This window comes from Pieris rapae, chromosome 5 (genome assembly GCF_905147795.1).
Source record: "Pieris rapae chromosome 5, ilPieRapa1.1, whole genome shotgun sequence".
NCBI lineage: Eukaryota > Metazoa > Arthropoda > Insecta > Lepidoptera > Pieridae > Pieris > Pieris rapae.
The window spans coordinates 1,436,270-1,457,313 of NC_059513.1; the positions used below are offsets into that span (position 1 = coordinate 1,436,270).

General features: G+C 32.4%; 2 protein-coding genes across 2 annotated transcripts; one reads left to right on the plus strand and one right to left on the minus strand.

The window, feature by feature from the left end:
- Window positions 1-670: 670 nt before the first annotated feature.
- LOC110996814 (GMP reductase 2) lies at window positions 671-16,014 on the plus strand. Its single transcript, XM_022264668.2, has 8 exons — window positions 671-820; window positions 7,770-7,889; window positions 9,624-9,714; window positions 10,181-10,347; window positions 11,347-11,412; window positions 12,897-13,019; window positions 13,327-13,543; window positions 14,169-16,014. Exons 1-8 carry the CDS (start codon window positions 734-736, stop codon window positions 14,336-14,338), a joined length of 1,041 nt encoding a protein of 346 aa, XP_022120360.1. The 5' UTR covers window positions 671-733; the 3' UTR covers window positions 14,339-16,014.
- Window positions 16,015-16,438: 424 nt separating this feature from the next.
- On the minus strand, window positions 16,439-19,291 carry LOC123689192. The gene is made up of 4 exons (XM_045628309.1): window positions 19,268-19,291; window positions 18,924-18,957; window positions 18,230-18,376; window positions 16,439-17,694 (listed from the first exon to the last, which is right to left on the minus strand). Exons 1-4 carry the CDS (start codon window positions 19,289-19,291, stop codon window positions 16,439-16,441), a joined length of 1,461 nt encoding a protein of 486 aa, XP_045484265.1.
- Window positions 19,292-21,044: the final 1,753 nt, after the last annotated feature.

Genomic DNA, 21,044 nt, shown 5'->3' on the forward strand with positions numbered 1-21,044 from the left:
GATCATTCTAGTAGTTTTTTATTTGTTTCAAACATGCATTTAATATGACAAAACTTTCCTATACGTATTTCATGCCACATGTTCCCCTTGCAGACAAAATAATCCGAAATGTCATGTTGATGCTAGCTTCAATGCTGTTTTAATTTAGCTCGATTACCTTCCGCGTCGCGCTTGCGCACTGAAAACATTGACAGCTGATTGTTATGTCAATAGTTTCAACAATTTTGAAAATGCTTTTTCAATTTCTTAAGATAATGAGAAAGTTGGTTGACCTTCACCTAGCACTACGAAATTGTATTTCTGTCCGTCCTTGTGACGTCACTGTCACTACAATGTTTCTGGGTTGCATGTTGAATGAATTATCCCATTTTTGGGAATTTAAATTCATAGGAAATATAAAACCTTTGTGTTAATTTGATCTATATGTTAAGTAGAGAAAAAAGTTTTTAAAGTAATGAAGTTATGAAAATGATATCTAAATTGTAATCATTAAGAGTAGGTATAAGTAAACTAAAAATAAAACTATTTTATCTAAAACAAATGAAAGTTTACATATAGATAAAGTAATAAAATTTTTTGAACTGTACATCTTAATAAAGAATTTCAAGAATTTTCAAACTTCATCCAATTTTCCGGCGAAATACGACCTAATACATGGCAACATTTAACAGCTGCAGTACGCTTAGCTTTCAGTCGATATTGTGCGCGTCTAGTGTTACATCGTATTTTTAAAATGCCAAATATAATTAACGAAGTTAAATTAGACTTCAAGGATGTGCTGTTGAGACCTAAAAGAAGTACATTGAACAGTCGGAATGATGTAAGTATTGGCTGAAAATTGAATTAAATTGTTTGATTTTAAAGTTGGGTTTGGTTTGGGTATGAAAGATTCATACCTTTTTGTATTTTAACCATTTCTGTAATTCTATGTTTAATAAGTAATTGAATGAATCTAAAACTTAGACTAAACCATAATATTCAAGTTAAACTTAGTTTAACAATAATCAGTTATGTAATGTTTATTTAAATTCACACTTCCTATTCGTTTATATTAATATAAACAAGCTAATTTATAGTAGCAGTAGATATATACATGCGTATATATCGTTATTAAATATGTAAAATATGATATACATTTTTATTTAGTGCTAATATTAGCTATAAATTTTCCATCTCATAGCTGTAAGATATTTATGAAAATATCAGTCCCAAATTTTAACTGAAGGCCAAGAAAACAGCGTAACACGAAATAGTGCAACAATCAAATTTTTTTTTATACATATTATAATCATAGATTATATACCAACATAACGGTATACAACGATCGCTTTAAGGATTAGAACAATATCTATGTTAACTTATTTGTTATTGAATCGATATTAAACTGTAAGTAACAGTTAACTCTTTTAACTAATCCTTCGAACTATTTAGGGATCTTTAAGATAAGAGCAAAGAACGAGCAAGCCTTCGTTATGAGTGATCATGGTAATATCAGAGCCTCATGATTTTGTTCTTTGACACTTTGCTCCATAAAAAACTTGCAATTCAAGTGTCGTAAAGTTTTCATATATATATTAAATAAATAATTTAATATATATATGTGCGGCTTGTGATGCGGCTGAAAAAGCTAAAGTCTGCAAATACAGGGGTCTAGGCTCTGAATATGATTTTGTCCCATTCGGTGTCGAGACCCTTGGTCCGTGGGGTCCTAGCGCATTAAAGCTTTTTAAGGAATTATCAAAAAGGTTAGTCGACATCACAGGAGAACGAAGAGCTGGCAGCTACCTCGCACAAAGAATTAGTCTAGCTATTCAAAGGTGGAACGCTGCTAGTATCTTCGGAACCTTGCCTAAAGGGACTCCTTTTAATAATATTTTTTAATAATTAAAGGTTAGTTATTAGATATATTTTTATGTATTAGGTGATGTAGTTGGGTTAAACTGAAAATTATAAATTTTTTAAATAATATATGTAATGCTTAAAATAGGTAAACATGTACACTTATGAACGTAAAAAAAAACTAATTAAATTTGTTCAATTGTATATTATATAGACCCCTTATGAAACCGTTTCAACTTATTTTCATAAATATTTGTATGAAGGTTTTAGCGCAATTCCAGCGGGATTTTTCAAATGTTTGAATTGGGTCTTTCAAAACTTACTGGATTCATTTCTTTACTAGAAAGGAAATAGATAAATTTCCTATACAAATTTGAGTGTTAAAGATTTATTTTTGTCTGTGTCTCTACCTGAATTCTTATGTGTGCAATTGAATTCAGGCTAGCGAATAAAGAATTTGAAAATATTGTGAATGAGACATCAAATACGTGACGATAAAGAAAACATATTATTTGATTACACGAGTATCAGTCATTCAAATTAATACATATATTAATAAAAAAATCTGCGGCACTACAACATTTTGTGGCCTCAACCTCAGATTTTTGTATCTGTTCCATGATCATTTGTCAATATTATTGGCAAGATCAGCCTCCTGTGCCTGACACACCCTATGTTATCTGTATAAGTAAATTGATAGCTTTTAACTAGTCTAAAATATATGACAATTATGGGGAACGTAACAGAGGAAGACCACTGAGAAGATGAGCGGATGACATTAAAACGGCTGGCTCGAGCTGTATGCACAGCCGAGCTCACCCAAAACCGAGATACCTGAAGATCCTTAGACGATGCCTTCACCTGCGGAAGGGTTCTTGCTAAATTATTTAGTTTTTTTTAATAAGACATAATATATATATATATAATAGGATTAAGTTTACTTTGTTCTTTTGCAAGAAATAAAAAGGACTATTTTATGTATTATATAGTAATCATAAATTTTCCAAAAAATATTTAAAAAAATTATATTGCCGGAACACCTAGGTTGGTTGAACAATTGGTTTTTATAATAGATTTGATAAGGTGATTAATAGATCTATTAATTCACAGAATTAAAATCCAATTAAAACATCGACTTAACCTACAAGCAGTATCTATTACATACATCGATTGTATATAAGTCAAAAGACTGAGGTCTTACTTATTTTATACAATTTGTGTTAAAATTAAAGTTAAATAATGTGGTTTGGTTATATTATGGCTATGTTAATTGATAATAATATAATCTTGTTGAAGAGGTAAATCTGAAATAAATAATGAAATTACGAACACAAAAAGAAATGTCTTAGTTTTATTAAAATTATTGTCAACGCGAAACCATCTATCTAGAACCATATATTCACCACATAGAAATCAAAAATCACTGAATTAGAACAAAAATGCCGGCGAAAAACTTTTACTACAGGCTTTCAGTAAGTTTTTGTCTTAATTGATTAAGTCGAAAAAATGTACGATACGTTTATACATACGTATTGATTCGTGTATGATTTCGGTCATTAAATTGTGGAATGGGCTGCCCGATTCCATACGATTGGCTCCAGTGCCGGTTTTAGCACTACCAGCGCCATGGGCGAGATTTATATGGCGCCCCCTAACTGCAATTCAAACCCATATGAAAAAAGGAAAAACATACAATGAATCACCATTTATTAAAAAAACTAATAAAATTTGACTTTTCTAGCCTTCCTGTCGGCGAACTCTTTTAGGGAATTTACGAGTAAATAGGCCTCGCACATTGAGCGAGGGAAAATAAAGGGGCGCTTGCGGTGCCCCTTTATATCCGGCGCCCTGGGCCGTTGCCCAACCGCGCCCCACCGTAACGCCGCTTTTAAAACTCTTCTGTATAAACATTTCTTAAACATATCCTATCCTGCTTAATCGTGACTTTTGTAATTCTTGTATTTCTTATTATTTTGTATTTCATTGCAAATCAAGAATCCGTGTAAGTATGTGAGTGAGATTAGCATTTTAGTCTTTAGTTTTCTTCTTCTTTTGAACTGTGTCCAGTTTATGTTTCCACCATACAAACTTCTACTATTAAGATTATTTATACAATAAGTAAATAAATAGTTTAATTTTTGGATTATTTTAGATTAAGCTTGGTGTTGTGTTGTTCAAGATGTTTGCCGGTACCAATACGTATTTCGTATTCTGCCCCGACGTCGAGCCGTTACGGAAGGCTATATAACATCACTCTACCATACACGAGTAAAAATAAAGGGTTCAGCTAATGGTAGATAAGGATACTTGGAACTGATAACAGAATTACATCATCTGACATCACAATGTGATTGTGAAGTGGTGCGTCACGCGGTCTTTGTGAACATTTTTATAATACGCTCGATATAATACAAATATTTACTCTGACCTACGTACTAACTGGCGGATAATTAACGACTCGTAGCGATTGCGATTGGGACAAGGGTTAGGGATCGCACTAAGTAAAATTAAAAGTATAATACCTATAAACACAGGTGTCTAATAATCACGATTTACTTATAATAAACTCAAAATGTCGAACTTGGTTGATTTTTAAATGTATTGAAGTAATCAGTGTTAAAGCAAGACACTGCCCTATGGTCTCTTGAACTCTGGACAGGTGTGACTTAATAGAGCTTAGATATGGTGTGTAACGGAAGACAAAGGTTCAGATTTTGTAAATAAAAACCTTTGAATTATCATTATTAACTCGTAACGCTGCAATGCTCTTCAATAATACCTGGCGATAGTATTTTCGAAATACCTTAAGAATTTTTGATTACCGAAGTAAGCCAAGTATCCATTAACTAGAAGATTATTAGAACTATTATAAGCTTATGCTTTTTTTACTTTTTGTGATGAAAAGGGACGTAATTAGCACTTGCCGTAAAACCACTTTTAATGTGGAACACTGCACATAACAAAATGCATACATTCACCTACAAATAAAATGTATGTACCTATAGACTCAGATTTTTAGATTCGTATTGAAATTGAAAAATGTTAGCAAAAGGTTTGTCATCTATGTATGACATGTCAAAAAATGAAAGCTGTTTATTTATTTACAAATAAAACCAAATTCGTTTATGCAGTTTATACGCGTCTTATGGCATGCCTATAAATGTCAAAAACGTTTACAAAATTCGCGAAAGAGAAAAACTACGCCATCCGTTCACAAAACTACCAGGAGCCCTTGTTCTGAGAAGAACGGGCAAGAAACTCTGCAAGTTTTACCATATAAAACTACTAACACTATCCCTACAATACTTAGTCGATACAATAATTCGAAATTTATAAATAAAATGAAACATAATAAACATACATATTATAAACGATTTAAAACTTAATGTTTTGTGACTGGCATGGCGATGTCATCGTTTTTACTCGACAGTCATATCTACAGCCGCATTGTTTTCCGTTACCATAGCAAAAGTATTGATTTAAATATTTATAATAATTTGATAACACTTAGAAACTTGGGTGAATTATTTCATTTGAATCCTGGCCTCTATGATAGAGTGAAATACTACGGCCATTATTATTAGAATTGCCGAATTAAATAATTAAACTAATTTCAAATCTATCACTGCTTAATCTCATATTTATGAATAAATACTTTAAAAAATATATCAATCTTGCGTCGTATAACGATGTTTTTTTTTATGGTTTCATAATCGTAAATAAATAAATAATGAAAATCTATTCAGGAACATATAATCTGAGATACATAGTATATACAAAACGGTTCAAAAATTTACGAAAAATCAGTAAAATGATTACTGATTTTTAAATGAATGCTCTCGCGAGGCCTCGGGCATTGACTGTCCATGGCCGGCGGTAGAATTAAAATTTTTTTCTCTTTATTTTACAAAATAACATAGTATATTACAATATGTTACATTAGAAAACCGCTGTGGTTTGTATAAACGTAACCATAGCAGTCTTGTTTAGGAGCGCAGCAAATGCATGTTTCAGTAGTTTTTTAATTTAGTATTTATGTTGGTTAGTGTTGGGCTATCTATTATCAGCTTGGGTAGACTATTAATTAGCCGTGGTAGCAAATACCGCAACGTTCTCTCGCCATATACGTTGTATGCTCTCGATGTACAGAGCCGAACTTGCGTTACTGCCCTAGTCTGTACGTCGTGCTCCACGTTTTTTTATGTCATCTCGAAAAAACTTCCCGACTAGAAGACATTTTTTCACTTTTTCTGTTATTGGCATTAGTAATACCGAAACAGAAGGTTCTGGTTCTGGAAGGTCTAGGTTAAGTACACAATATTCAAAATTCGAGCGTACTCCTCCCTTAAAGGCCGGCAACGCAATCACCCCCCCACCACACCCCTTGTTGGGCGTCCCGCAGGCTCGTTTGCCTATTATATGAAGAAAACTTTCATGTGAATTATCGTCTTAGTTGAAAGAATTTCTGAATTTATGTCTGTTTTCTATAAACACTGTTTAAAATGTTTTATCTTACGTTTAATGAAGGGACAGATACAAAAACAAGGTTATTAACTATGTTTTTGGCACATACAATGTGTCCAATGTCTACTAGAGATCACGACCGTCAAATTGTCTATCAAAAATAGTGGTACGGGATCTGGCGATTCTCCAATCATTTTATAAAAAGGTTTTATGCAAATTTAAAACAAAAAATAATCAGCTTGATCTAATTGGTTACGGTAAACGAAACGGATTTATCAGTTAATAAAGTTTATAAATTTAATTGAAGAATCTAAATCGTAACAATTGCATAAAGTATTGAAAATAACCAAACAAATAATCGTCATTGATTTACTTGGAATATGGTTAAGAAATGTGTCGGTCTTATACTAGAAACTATGATTTCTTTTTAATTGGATTCAAATAAAAAAAAAACGATTTCAAATTTTTGGATGCCCCTTCGTTTATTGGGGAATCCTTTAAGGTATGCAGTGAGGCTATGGAATTTACTAGATATACGTTTTTTAAACAAGATTAAAAAAAACATTTAATTGTAAATCTAAATCATTTTTGATCCCACTTAAACAAAAAATCTTCATCACGATTTTGATGTGAAAAAATTATAAAATCACACATTATCCTAATTTGAATTTGGAATTATCTTTAACATTTAAACATTTAATGATTGATATGAAGATACCAAAACAGCCAGATACATTAGTTTAACCAAAGAGATCTCATTACAATATCATATACTATAATGCGAAAAGACTTTTTCCCCAACCCCCAACTTTTGTGTTATGTAGAAGTTATTGTCAAGCACATAATAACATGACAATTGAAAGAGACGTGCCGGCAATACAGGGTCTCCTAGTGTGGCTTTTAACTAAATCCTTATTTATTATGTGTATTTGCTGTTGTATATACAATTATTGTAATGTATGATATATGTAATAACCTTTTTCTCTTTTTTTAATACAATTTTATAATCAAACTTTTGTTCCGGAAGGAGAATACTTTCGTCTTCAGCATAGGATCGGTTGAGAATATATTTAAGATTGTTCGTGAAAGTATAAAGTTTTGAAAATTTGTCATTAAGGGCCTGTTTCACAATGTCCGGATACGTTCCAAATAAGCTATTTGTTACTTATTGGTAGGATAAATAGTATTTTTGCGTTTCACGACTGTCAGATAGCGCTATACGTCATGAAATTTGAAGTACATATCTTATTTGGAACTTTTATCTTTCGAATAATGTATGTGTTGCATAGTTATTTGGCACTTTATCCATACATTGTGAAACAGGCCCTTAGTGTTTTAATATTATTTTTAAGATACTTTAAACTATCGCTTTGACAGATGTTGAGATAGTAAAATATATAACAGCGGAACTGCTTTGACGTATATGCATTCGCCATAATGCATAAAAACGAAGTATAATTTTTCAGGTAGATCTATTCCGTGAGATAACATTCCGTAACTCCGGTCAGACGTACCGCGGTGTTCCTGTGATGGCCAGCAACATGGACACCGTGGGGACATTTGAAATGGCGCAGGAGTTGTCCAAGGTATCTTTTGTTCATAAACTCTAATTGTATGGTTGCAATGGTTTGATTAAAATCAGTTTTTATCGTTAACTTTGCTTATTATTTTTGGGTTTGATGTTACTAAATAATATAAAGATCCTACTACTATTGTCTATGAACAGTCCGAATCTATGGCCCTTTTTTTATAAAAACAAATTAAGTATTTTTAAACCAAGTACTCTTTCGTTCCTTTTTTAAATATAGTATTTTTGAAGTTATTCATTTGGCGCGTTAGGAAAAAAATATAAAAGTAAATTTGAATTTAAAATAACGCGCACACCATCAGAAATAATCGACACCCTGAAGTTAGCTATATTTCTTATATATATTATTAGTGACATTTTATCTACAAACGTAGAAAAAGGTGAAAAATAAAATTTTCAAAAATATTTTACTTGTTACGCCAAAGAAGTATACCTTCCAACGCGTGTACATAAGTACACACACATTTAAAAAAAAATAAGGGTGCTTTAGTTCCCCTTTCTAGAATATCAATCGACCATACATTTACAATCCTTTTGCTTTTGCTGCTGAGCTGTCAAGCCATTTTCATACGAAATGCACAGCGCTAAAACAGACATACATAATGAAACAAATAAGATCCTTAAAACAAGGCATCAGTATGCTTATTGTAGATAACTAATATTCGTAACGTACTATAAACCTAAATTAACTAAACATTACTTATTATTAGAGTTAGATTTAGGATACTTGTTTTTAAAGGCAATTACGAAAAGGTTAATTTTAATGAAAGTTTTCAAAGGCTTTTGTTTAATTTAATTAATAATATGCAATCGTCATTATTTTACATTATGTATCAAAGATTTGCCTAGTAGTATCTCGGGAATCGCAGGTAGTCTTAACATATTACATGAGTAGGCCGTACATATTATGATCCTGCTACATATTGTAATAAATTCCAAACCGAATCTCTTCATGGGAATTAACCATTTCATTGTTATGATAATATTATAAGCAGGAAATGTAAAATAAACATTTGGCTCTTTGTTTAATAAACATAGTAGTTCTAATAAATAGTATATGATGTTCGCGAAATAGCCCAAACAAATCACGCCTATAGTTTTATTTCGGATACAACTATATCTCATGGCAAATAGGGATAAAAATTGGCTGTGGGCAATACTGGGGAAATTGGTTCAAATAATTTTGATACTTTTGAGTTTTTTATGTCTTTAGTATTAATGAATATGAAATATCTTAGATATTCGTACGAAAACACTCATTCTATGTACCGTCAGTTATGATTCGCCATATAGTACTACTGGAAACACCTATAATGGAGTCACAATTAAATACCGAAGAAACATTTTAAATAAAGTAAAAAAAACTAAAGTATCAAAACCACTCAGTCCAAATTACCGGTCAACTCTATCACGCACTTTAAAATCAAAGGTTAAATTTGATGTTCACCTTCTCCATCCTTTATTTTACGATAAATATTTCTGGCTTTAGATTATATATTTTCAAAAACAGCAAATTTCAAGTAATTTTTTTTTTAATTTTGCTTTATGCCATGTGATTCCGGTAGACCTATACATACCATTTAGCCGAATTTCGACATGACAAAAACATTTATACAGTTACTAAATAAATAATTAAATTTGATGTATTTTGGGTGTGGTAAAATCCGTTTTAACATAGTAGTGTCCCTAAGAATAGATAATGGTATCGCCACTAAATTTGCGTCTTTTTTAGCATGGATTATTCACATGCATACACAAATACTACAGCCTGGAGCAGTGGAAAAAATTCGCACAAGATAACCCGAAATGTTTAGAACAAATGGGTAAGTGTTTTAGGATTTATTTCTATTTTAATTAAAACCAAACGATATCCTTTGGTAATATCGGCTATTATTTTCCACAATGATATATTAAAAATGAAAGACCACATTAATTGGTGCCCAGTATAATGATTTTCTCAATTTTACATTTTTAATAAAACCTACCACTACAAATTAATTTTTACGTAAATCTTCACACGCACTCACACATAAACACAAACATACGCACAGTCATACAAATATTATATTTTACTAGGGTAGGCCGTTCATGGTAGTTCTTAGTTCCATATTAAAGTTTAGTATTTTTATAAAAGCTGTAGGCTAACGTAATAAATAAATAAATAAAAATAAAATCTAGATCCAGGTTAAACCATAGTAGACTTCCTGGACAGATTAATGGAAGTACAGGTAAGTACCTGTACTTCCATTAATCATAAATTCATATTAACGTTTTTTTTATTTCTTTAAGCTGCAAGTTCTGGCACAGCAGAAGCTGACTTCGATCGCCTATCCGAGATTTTAAATAACGTCCCAGAGTTAAAATTCGTCTGCTTGGATGTGGCGAATGGTTATTCCCAGCATTTCGTAGAATATGTTCGACGGGTGCGCGCTGGCTTCCCCAAACACACAATCATAGTAAGTACCTATACTCGTAGTACTATGAGACTGACCACGGGTAAGATGGCTAAGAAGAAATACAAGGACAGTGTTCCCTTAAGAGGCTGAATACTGGTAAAAAAAAATGAAGTTTTAAATGAAGGTTTTTCATTTTAAAGTGAAACTTCTTTAAGCGCATGATGGTATTTTTTTAGTCAAAGTTAAAATTCATTTATTCATATAGGTAACATAATATACACTTATGAACGTCAAAAAAGAAGAAATATTAAATGAATTTTATTTATTTATTTTACATTTAATGCCAGTTCTCAAATCAAGAACGGAAGAGAAGAACTGGCAATAAACTCTCCGCCACTTTAATCGCCAAGTTTTTTTTACACAATGTTTGTATGAAGCTGCAACCACTACACCATGTTCCATATGATATATTGAGTAATAAGGAATAATAAAATAAAAATAAATACGGAATACGGATGAACCGTCACGAAGATGTGCAGCGTTTTTGTCGAAGTAAAGGGACAGAGCGATTGATACTGATTGTGAGAGAGGGCGATCGAGATAAAATACACGCTATTGGTTCATGTTTTTGTTTAGTAGTTTATATTATTAAATTTATATTAAATATTTATATGGCAATTCTGTCGCATAACTTCTTGTGCAGTAAGTGATCGTAGAAGAATACACCTAACCGATATGCACACCAATTCAAATATCACGAAAATAAGTCGAGCAATTTCGGAGTAGAGAAGTACAAACGCCGTGTCACGAGAATTTCATATATTAGATAAATACTATAAATTAACTTATACTCTAGGTATAAATCGTTCTTCTTCTCAAACTTCGGTATCTTTGTATACTTGCTATTAACACTTGTTAATAAAAATACTATTTTGTTCCGTGTCTTGTAATATTTAACCGAAATTTATGTTCCAAAATCTTCATAAACTGCTGAAAATAGCGTTTATTTTTTTTAACTAAATTAAATTGTATAAATAAATGTTTCTTTTTTTATAACAGGCTGGCAATGTAGTAACTGGAGAAATGGTTGAAGAACTTATTCTATCTGGAGCTGATATTATAAAGGTAAATGTATTCATAGATATACTTTTTGTTTTTCAAGATAAATTTATTATTTATTTAGGGTAGTATTTTTCCATGGTTTATCTTAACTTCTCATGATTAGGTGTACCTAGTAATCTATCAATTATTTATTTAGACAATGTAACTGCCTTTATATGAATAAAAAGACCGTTTCAAATATTTGAAAATTGAATTTTTAAATGAATATACAATGTATATTAATGATTCGAACGAATTATTTTCATTAATTTATTTGTTTTAGTGTTTTGATGATTGCTATACTCGCTGTAAATACAGTTAAACGTTATTGAAAACTATCTTTTTTATATATATTTTCTAGCTATATTGTTGTCGGATATAACCTGTAAAACATGTAATAACTTTGTATAACCTTGACAGCAAAACCCAGAAGACTCTTAAAGCCTTCTTGAATATGATGATTATCTATGTTACTATTATTCCCATAGCTTGTTCATTGATATACCTGTCGTAACATTGGAGAGTCGGTCATAACTCATAACATGTAACACCGCGTCTTTAGCTGTATTGCTACAAGCATAGTCGGCACTTTGTCTAACCTTGAACCCGTAAAGATACGACAAACATCCACTGTGACCTGTAAACATTTGCGTCAATCCCGTTACTTTTATTTGTTTAATAATTGAAAAAGCCGAAACAACATTTGGAAGGAATGACTTAGATATTCAACAGCTATTTTACAAACTACTTCTTGTATTAATTAATTTATATCAATCACAAGTGTTGTGACAGTTTAAATTTTTGGAAAGTGATTATGGTTTACGATTAAGATTTTGCAATATTCGTATCATATGGTATACATTGGGCTATGTGTATCTGTGTCTGCGCACATGCATTGTGCATTTATTGTATTCATCTATCTACTTGGAGAGTATTATACCTCCCGCGTCGACTAATCTTAATCAAGATTTGCCGAGGCGAAAGCGAGCATTGGTCTGGGGAACTTTTGCATAACGCATAAATTAAAACTTTCCTTATTAAATACTAGCGAGTAGCGACCCGCCTCGGCTTCGCACGGGTGCAATGCTGATACTAAATACAGTACTGAAAATCTGTGAACGTTGTATACAAAAATGTGGGTTATCCATAAGAGATAGGCATATACCATCACGGACTTCTCTGTAGTCCTTTTCAATGTGTACAATACTTAGTACATTATTTTGATAAAACGTAGGGTTCAGCCTGCGTTTGCAATGTAAGCGGAAAAATTGTAATTATTTACGAAATCACATTAGAAACCTCAAAAATAACAGTACTTCTCCACTATTTAATGAATGTTACTAAACATATAAACCTTCCTCTTGAATCACTCTATCTATTTAAAAAAAACCGCATCAAATTCTGTTGCGTAGTTTCAAAGATTTAAACATACAAAGGGACATAGGGACTGAGAAAGCGACTTTGTTTTATACTTTGTAGTGACATTAAATTTTAGTTAAATATTACAGGTCGGAATAGGCCCAGGATCAGTATGCACTACACGAATTAAGACGGGTGTGGGATACCCGCAGCTGTCAGCCGTCATTGAATGCGCCGACGCAGCACATGGACTGAAGGGTCATATCATTTCGGTATGAAATTTTAGAGTTCAATATTTATTTATCAATTTAGCTTGTTATAAATAAGTCGTTTATTTGCAAAGAAAGTAGTACATTCCACTAATGTTACAAAAAACCGACATCCTGAAGTTAGCTATAGTCAACATTTTTAATTTTTTGTGATATTTAAATAAACTTTAAATATAACTGTAAAAATTCAAACTAAGTAAATACCTTTTTTTATTTTATTTTTTCAAAAGAAGTATAAGTTTTAACGCGTGTACATAAGTACACACGCGATTTTCTTTTAATGTTGCCATGCAAAATAATTAAATTTTAGGATGGTGGTTGCACGTGCCCCGGCGATGTTGCAAAGGCATTCGGTGCCGGTGCAGACTTTGTCATGGCCGGTGGGATGTTCGCTGGTCACGACCAATGTGGAGGAGATGTAGTCACAAAGCCAGACGGAAAGAAAGTCAAGTTATTCTATGGGATGTCTTCTTCGACAGCCATGTTGAAACATTCTGGTGGCGTTGCTGAGTATCGTTCTTCAGAAGGTTAGTACTAGGATTTTACACCACGTACAGGTACTGTCAAATTTCTTGAGCATTAAATCAGGGAGTGGGGGAATCCACCCGATCGACACGTCACCTTCCCCCCCTCGCACTGATACCTAAGAATGGCTTCTGCGCAGGCAAGGACATTTCTTCAAGATGTTTGCCGGTATCTGTACTTAATTAGCAATCACCACTACTCCCTTCAACTTTCAGCCTCAAAGGGTTGGACAGCTTTTTTCTCATTCCGCCATGAGCATAACAGGTGGACTGAAAAATTCCTAGGGATTTTTTTAAACCAACAAAAATTTCTTCACTTTAAAAATTATATCTCACAAAATTCAAAGGTCAAATGTGTACACCTGTCTTTTGAATTTAGGTCTACCTAAAATACTATGATTTTTTTTTAAATTCATAATAAGTCTCTTTCAAAAACTCAACTTTATTTTATTCTTAATTTATTTGTTTTAAATAAGTCTTTAAGTTGTACTTACTTAAATGGATCTGTTTTATTTAAAAGGAATAAATTATTTAAACATATTTCAGAGGTGACAACATTCCCCTTATCCAGTCTTTTCTGGGAGTTTATTTTTAATATTACTAATTATTATGTACTTTGGATTTACAGGGAAAACAGTAGAAGTGGAATACAGAGGAGATGTAGCGGTAACCGTTAAAGACATTTTAGGTGGTCTAAGATCCACATGTACTTATGTGGGAGCGGCGAAATTAAGAGAACTGCCCCGACGAGCCACCTTCATCAGATGCTGCAGACAAGTGAACGACACTTTCTCGTAATTCTATTAGAATAAATTAGATAAAATATTATTATATCCGAAGTATGCCTTATCTATATAAGAAATTCTTTACCACAGTGTATACAAGCTTGAATGTTTAGTTTGCGATAAGCTGTGGTTTATAGTAATGTCAGCTGTCACTTAAAAACAAAGAAATTAAAAATACAGCAATTGTCACGGGACATACAAAAAATGATTGCGCGTAAAGTGTATTTTCTGATGTATTACTTTATATACTTGAGAAAGATTTTGACGTTTCATCTTTTGTTTTTCATTCTAACTTCCGCTGTGATTCAGTGAACGTCTGGTCCCCTGAGGTTTGGGAGATTCAGAAACGAGACCTATCACGAACCTGGGGGCTTAGTCAAAATGTCTCAACAGTAGTGTATGAAGAAAGTTGAAAATTGTACTATTTGTATGAAAATTTGTTGATACGAATTGTCATTTCATACAAATTTAACTTTAGAGTGATTTGAGACAACAAATTTAGTTAAGCCATATTGACTAAGCCCCCTGTACTCCTTTGGAGACAGCCACAAGTCTAATTTCTGTATCAAACCCCTCAAATCAAGACTTAAACAAAGTAATAGTGTATGTCAAAAACGTATTAATTTTGCGATCTATAAATCAATTTTCGTACGACTCCGGATTTTAATTGAAATGTCAAGTTAATGTAAATTCGTATGTTTTTTTTAATTTATCTTGCTTCAGTTATGTATATTCTTATACAAATCGGATATAATACTATTTTATTACCAATTAATAAATTTTTCGAGCTTTGCTGTATGTCGATGTAGCACTGCTAATAATAAGTAGTTAAAAAAATGTTTCGATATCATTGAAAATATGTATGGGCCATAAAACCTGGGCCTACCAGCACTCTCTATAAAAAGTGCCGATTTATTATAATGTTATGTAACGATAAAACTAGGAGTTATTGAAATTATTTCCACATATTAGCAACGCGTATAACTGAATGAACATCTAATATTGCGGGGTAAGCTTGCTGACTGTTTTCCTGCTGATTTTTGTTTCCTAATATTATTTATAGTAAAAGCAATAAATTAATAACAGACAACCTACTCTCGTAGTTAGTTTATATGTGGACTACCCCAAATGCAAACCATACTTATTATTGGGGGTCAGAAGGTAAACAAGAAACAGCGCGATAAAACTCAAACAAAGTTCACTTTCGTGTGTCGGGACTAGAGGTTCAACCAAACAGTTAAAATAAAGCACTACGCTTTCGTCCTTTTATATTAAAGTCGGTAAATAGATTTTTGACGTAACAACACATTTTCGTCTGTAAAACTTGAACAGCGCCAAGTGGAGGAAATTGGAACTAATTGAAAGCACGAACGTGCTTCTTTCTTTGGTATTCGTTAAATGATATTGTGTTTTGATTATCTTCTATTAAAATGTTGATATAATGCTTTACTGGACTCTATTTTATTGTATGGCTTAATCTGGTATTCTATAGACATTTGTTGAACTACCTCCGGTAGGGATAGGACTGAATTCTTAAAATATATTTTTGATATTATTTTACAATCTTATCAGTTTATTAAGTACAATAATAGCACAAACGTTGTTTTTCGCTTTATTTTTAAGTTTATTATGTAGATGTTACTGTTGTTGACATATTTGTAACATGATCAATTAAAGGAAGGAATTTAATATTTTTTTTATTTAAAACCCAATTTAAAGTTAAGGAATTTCTTGTGTCGATTTTATTTTAGCGCCAAAACCACGTTTTGACAAATTAAATTTAATATTATTTAGATATTTTAGGTTCATAATCCAGCCATAAGTTTTGTTACAAATGAAAATGCATTTTTTTAAATTGAGTAATGTAATATTATTAAATTTATACCGATATAGTCAAGTAAAAAAAAATGTTCTATTTGAAAATGCCACCCTTGGCTTTTGTAATTTGGCCTTTAATCTCTTTATTTTCAAGCGAAAGTTCGCCATTGCTTGCTCTAAAGATTTTTTAAGAGAGTTGATGTCGCCGTGTCCTTTTTGCGAAATTTCCACAAGGAAATTTCGCAAAAAAACTTCTTTATACGGAAAATTTATGATTAAAACCGATTTTCGAAATTCAATTAATAATTGGCTTTATTTTAAACGAATTCTTGTAACATTCAGCAGTAGTGCACATAGCATTATTATTAGATAAACAATAACATAAATTACACTTAAGTCTAAATGACATTCCTTCTGGACAAATATTTCTTTGAGTCCTCTTAATTGGTACAACTTCCACTGACACCGGATCTCTTTTGACACATTTCTTAGTAGCACATAAGAGAGTCTCACCGTCGCTAAGGCAGCGACATGGATTACAATCATCATTGTATGTTCTAAAGGGTTCACAGGAACCACTTAGCTTTGAGACACTTAAAGGCTTTTTTTCATTACATGATGCTTTCGTATAACAATTTTGTACCTTCTCACCATTCTCTTCTCGGCAATGACAGACCATACATTTAATTTCGTAAGCGGTGTTCAAAACACAGTCAGATTTTATAATATCTATAGATGATGTGTTGTAACACATTTTCTTAGTACATTGTATAAGCTTTTTACCGTTACTTCGTTTGATGCACTGACACACATTACAATCTTTATAAAATTTAGTCCCTGGTGTGCAGTCTTCATCATCTACAGGTGATGAAGTTAGCACAAAGTTGCCTTTATTTTTATAATCTAATTTGGGCCGATCTTTAATACATTTGCGAACAGTGCATATTTTTCTTTCATTCTCATCGCAATAGCAAAGGTTACAATTAGTTTCAAAAACAACATTAGTACCTCTAGCTCGGCATTCGTTTTCAGATTCTTTGTGATCAGAAAGTTTATTTTTATTTTTAGAACAGGTTTCACAAAGAAGTCTATTGTTCTTCAAACATTTGCAGGGCATGCAACCTATATTGTACATTGCATTTGGAGTACAAGACGCATATATCTCGAGATTATCATCATCAACATCATCTGTTCGAGCTATATTATTAGAATTGGCTTTTAATATAGGGTCATCTTTGTGACAATTGTTTTGGGTACATAGGGTTGGATCTAAATACCCACTTGAAGGGCAAAAACACACATTGCATCCTACGACATAGAGCTTGGTGGGAGAACAAGTATAGTTAGATGTAGGGTGTGTTAAGGAGGTATGTTCTACTGAGTGTAGAACACGAAAAATGTCTCTGCAGACAGGATTGGGCCAGTTCCCGTCCTCGTTACAGACGCACAACGTTGCTGCCCGTCGGTAGTGAATTCCAGGAGAGCAGGCAGTCGGTGAAGACCTCCACACTCCATGACCCTCCATGCCCACGTCTATCGCTTGGATGGCATCTGTAAAACCAAGAATAATATTTTTCAACTTATGCTGGAAATTTCAAAGCAAGCATTAAGAAGACTGCGGTCCAAGCACCTCGACGATACTTTTTTTTAGCTAACCCTGAATGGACGTTTATCCCGTGACTAGCGCATGGGCGCTTCCTATGAGACTTGAACTTCAACTTGGACAGTCCGCGTCTCGGGGTGGTCAATCGCCTGAAGGACTGGACAGAAGCCCACTGGAGTGAGCGAAGTACGTAGTAAATAATACTAATCTGTTTTTGGCCATTCTTATTATCGCCAATGATAATAGAAGCGAGTGGAGTGATGACGTCAGGTGTACGTGACGTTGGCGCTTGATATTGCTGTCTCCCTTGTACCAACTGCCAATCAACGCCAATCACCATTTGAAACGCATCAACGAAACAGAAACCGAAATGTCGGTCCCATTAGGAGGCTACTGTGCTGAAGACACTAAATTGTATTTGGAGTCTAACGATAAACCAGATATAATAAAGTAGACACACCTAGAACTAGTTTTTTAACTCACCTTTGAAATGTCCGAACATGTCGATCTCTTCACAAACTCTAGCCTCGCAATGGTACCTCTGCCTTTCATTACACCAACACCAGTTACAGTCATTCAGGACTACAGCACGCTTCTTGCACCTCTCACTCCATAGGGTATTGTGAAGAGCTGACAAATTGATAAAGACAAATTTGCACGCCATTTTGTGTGACAGAATAAGCGAACTTTAGACGTCATAGCATAAAAAAATATATTATTCTTATGAATATATATAAAATTAAAATATTGGTCAACACAGGCCTCATCTTTCAGTTTATGAATTTATTCGTCGTCGGAGAATCGTCGTTTAAGATCAATACAAACGATTTATCAATTTAAATTTCGTTTGCAAAACAAAGATTAGATTGTCCCTTTAAAATACTCCAGACCCATCATCCCATTTATAGAGGGGATATTCCCCTAGCAGAAGAACGCGTTGACGAAGGGCCAAAACTCACCGATATCCAGATTGAGCATTCTGACAAACGAGCTTGGTATGGCTACTTAGTTTGTTTTTATATATTCGAGTATATTATGTTTGCCTATAAGTGTTTTTGTCCTACCAATTTATCAGTGTTCCGTGGGATAGCATCCATACAAAAAAATCAACAAATAAAATCGACAAAAAAAAACTTGAAAATATATGTACCTAGATCGAAATAATAATCATACTCACGTTTTTCATGTAGATAAGAATTGATTACAACAGTCTGGAATGAAACTATTAATACTAGACTATAAATCATATTTTCTTTTCGTATAACAAAACTTAAATCATTTTCAATACTTTGAACTGCCATTTCTATAAAAACAATAAAAAGAGAATTAACGATATCAAATTTTAATTAATCCGTATATTTCAGCTATTTCAATTAGTTTTACCACAACTTCTTTGTACGCATAACAGTTTACCATTTTGTAGACAATAGCAAGTCTCACAATCCTTTGTGAAAGACTCTCCCGGGGTACAGGTTTCTTTATCTATAAGCTTCACTTTACCGCGCCTTAAACTCAACGCACCAAGACCAAGAGACGAGTCATCATCGTTATATCTTTGAGATATTATTGAATCTATAGTATTTGGGTGCTTGACTAGCTCGTCATCTATCAGACCATGCTGAGATTCAGGTTTATCATTTATGTTATAATACAAATTGTTATCATTAAATTTTCGTTTACTTTCCAATAAATTTAAGAGCATTTCATCAGTATTTAAATCAGATACTGGCGTTGTTGTTACTATATTATCGACACTTTTCATAACACTTTTTATAACAATTTTCTTCTTTCTATGGCTTGGAAATAATTCCGATGCTGCTTCCAAATAGTTGTTTCCACATATGGAGAAAGAAAATTTACCAAGTTGGAGTTTATTCTGATTTGCTATGCTGTTGCAAATTAATTTGCTTTTGAAGATACAGTAACAGATTTGGCAAGGTTCTGATGAGTACCAGTTTCCGGCTTCACAGCTTCCGTCGACATTGTAAGATCTTCTTGTGTCTGATGGGCATTTTCTTTTTGTACAAAATTGTTGGTTTATTACTCCTTCGGCATCACAACGGCATATGTTGCATCCCACAAAAATGTATGAGTTGGGTTTGCACACGGATAATGGTTGATGTTTATCTAGAATAAAATTAAAAGAATATTTTTGTTTATAATATACTATAGGAGATATAGACAAAATAGATGCATTGCAAGGAACGAATGGAAAAAGCATCCTATGGACAGAGACAGTTGGAAAAACAGAAGATATCGTATACATAGATAACGAGAAAAAATGCATATACCAAAACTATATTTTTTTGTGATAATTGGAAACTAAACGGGCTTGTATTATTAGTATTAACATAATATAGATATAAGGATTAATTATATATAAACCATACGTACTTTTTCGCTTACTTTCGATCCCGTTAAAAAACATAATTAAAATGAAAATGACTGTAGAGGTCATATTAAACTTTCTAATAGCATAAGTTTCATTTACCTACAATAAAAATCTAGATTTGCTTCAAATTAATCATCCAATTTTGTGCTTCAATTATTTTAATGGTACTTGATTGATTCCGATCGAATTTTGCAATTTAATTAGTCTCGAGATAAATTAAACCACTTATTTTGTGTTACATTTGATTATTTTTTTATTAAAAATTATATTTTGATACATTTTTCAGATTTAATTACGATTTTACTGTACTTTAGTATCTATGAGTTTTGTGCTAGCGATGTAGCAGTTATATAAGTTTAATAGACGGCATGAACCGCTAATATGTATTGAGAAGTATTTAAGTTGAATATTTTTATGTGTATTTAGCGTACACAACAAAGTCGCGTAGGAGTGCTTCTGATATTCCTTTAAGAAATAGGTACTCATTTATAAGTTATGTAGATTAATGTCAATTACAGTATTCAGTATGAACTTTTCAATAGTTAATTCAGTTATAAATAATGTAATAAGTTATTTTATGCACAAATGTCTGATTATAAATAAACTAAATCTCTCTAATCATAAAAACTAGACTATACATGGTAGCAGCCGACTGTAGACTGTACACTTTGATGTAGGCATAACAAAAACATCTGTCGTAGAAGCAAATCCACAAAACCAACTGGTTCTTTGTGTTTGTGACACAAAGATTGTTGCAATGTTTTATTATTTTAATGCACAAAATTTTATTTTTTAGTACGAGAAAGATTGCTATATTTAACTTTTTTTGAATTTTAGATATTATTTCGAAAATATGGTGACTATGATTTCGTTGACAAAAACATTTATTGTAGAAATAAAATAAAT

Coding starts and splice junctions, on each gene's coding strand:
- LOC123689192 (XM_045628309.1), bottom strand. CDS start 19,291: ATGATGACTCGTCTCTTGGTCTTG. Junction 18,377..18,923: donor TTCTTATCTACATGAAAAAC/GTGAGTATGATT, acceptor TCAATTTGTCAG/CTCTTCACAATACCCTATGG. Junction 17,695..18,229: donor CATGTTCGGACATTTCAAAG/GTGAGTTAAAAA, acceptor TTGGTTTTACAG/ATGCCATCCAAGCGATAGAC.
- LOC110996814 (XM_022264668.2), top strand. CDS start 734: ATGCCAAATATAATTAACGAAGTTAAATTAGACTTCAAGGATGTGCTG. Junction 10,348..11,346: donor TCCCCAAACACACAATCATA/GTAAGTACCTAT, acceptor TTTTTATAACAG/GCTGGCAATGTAGTAACTGG. Junction 13,544..14,168: donor TGAGTATCGTTCTTCAGAAG/GTTAGTACTAGG, acceptor TTGGATTTACAG/GGAAAACAGTAGAAGTGGAA.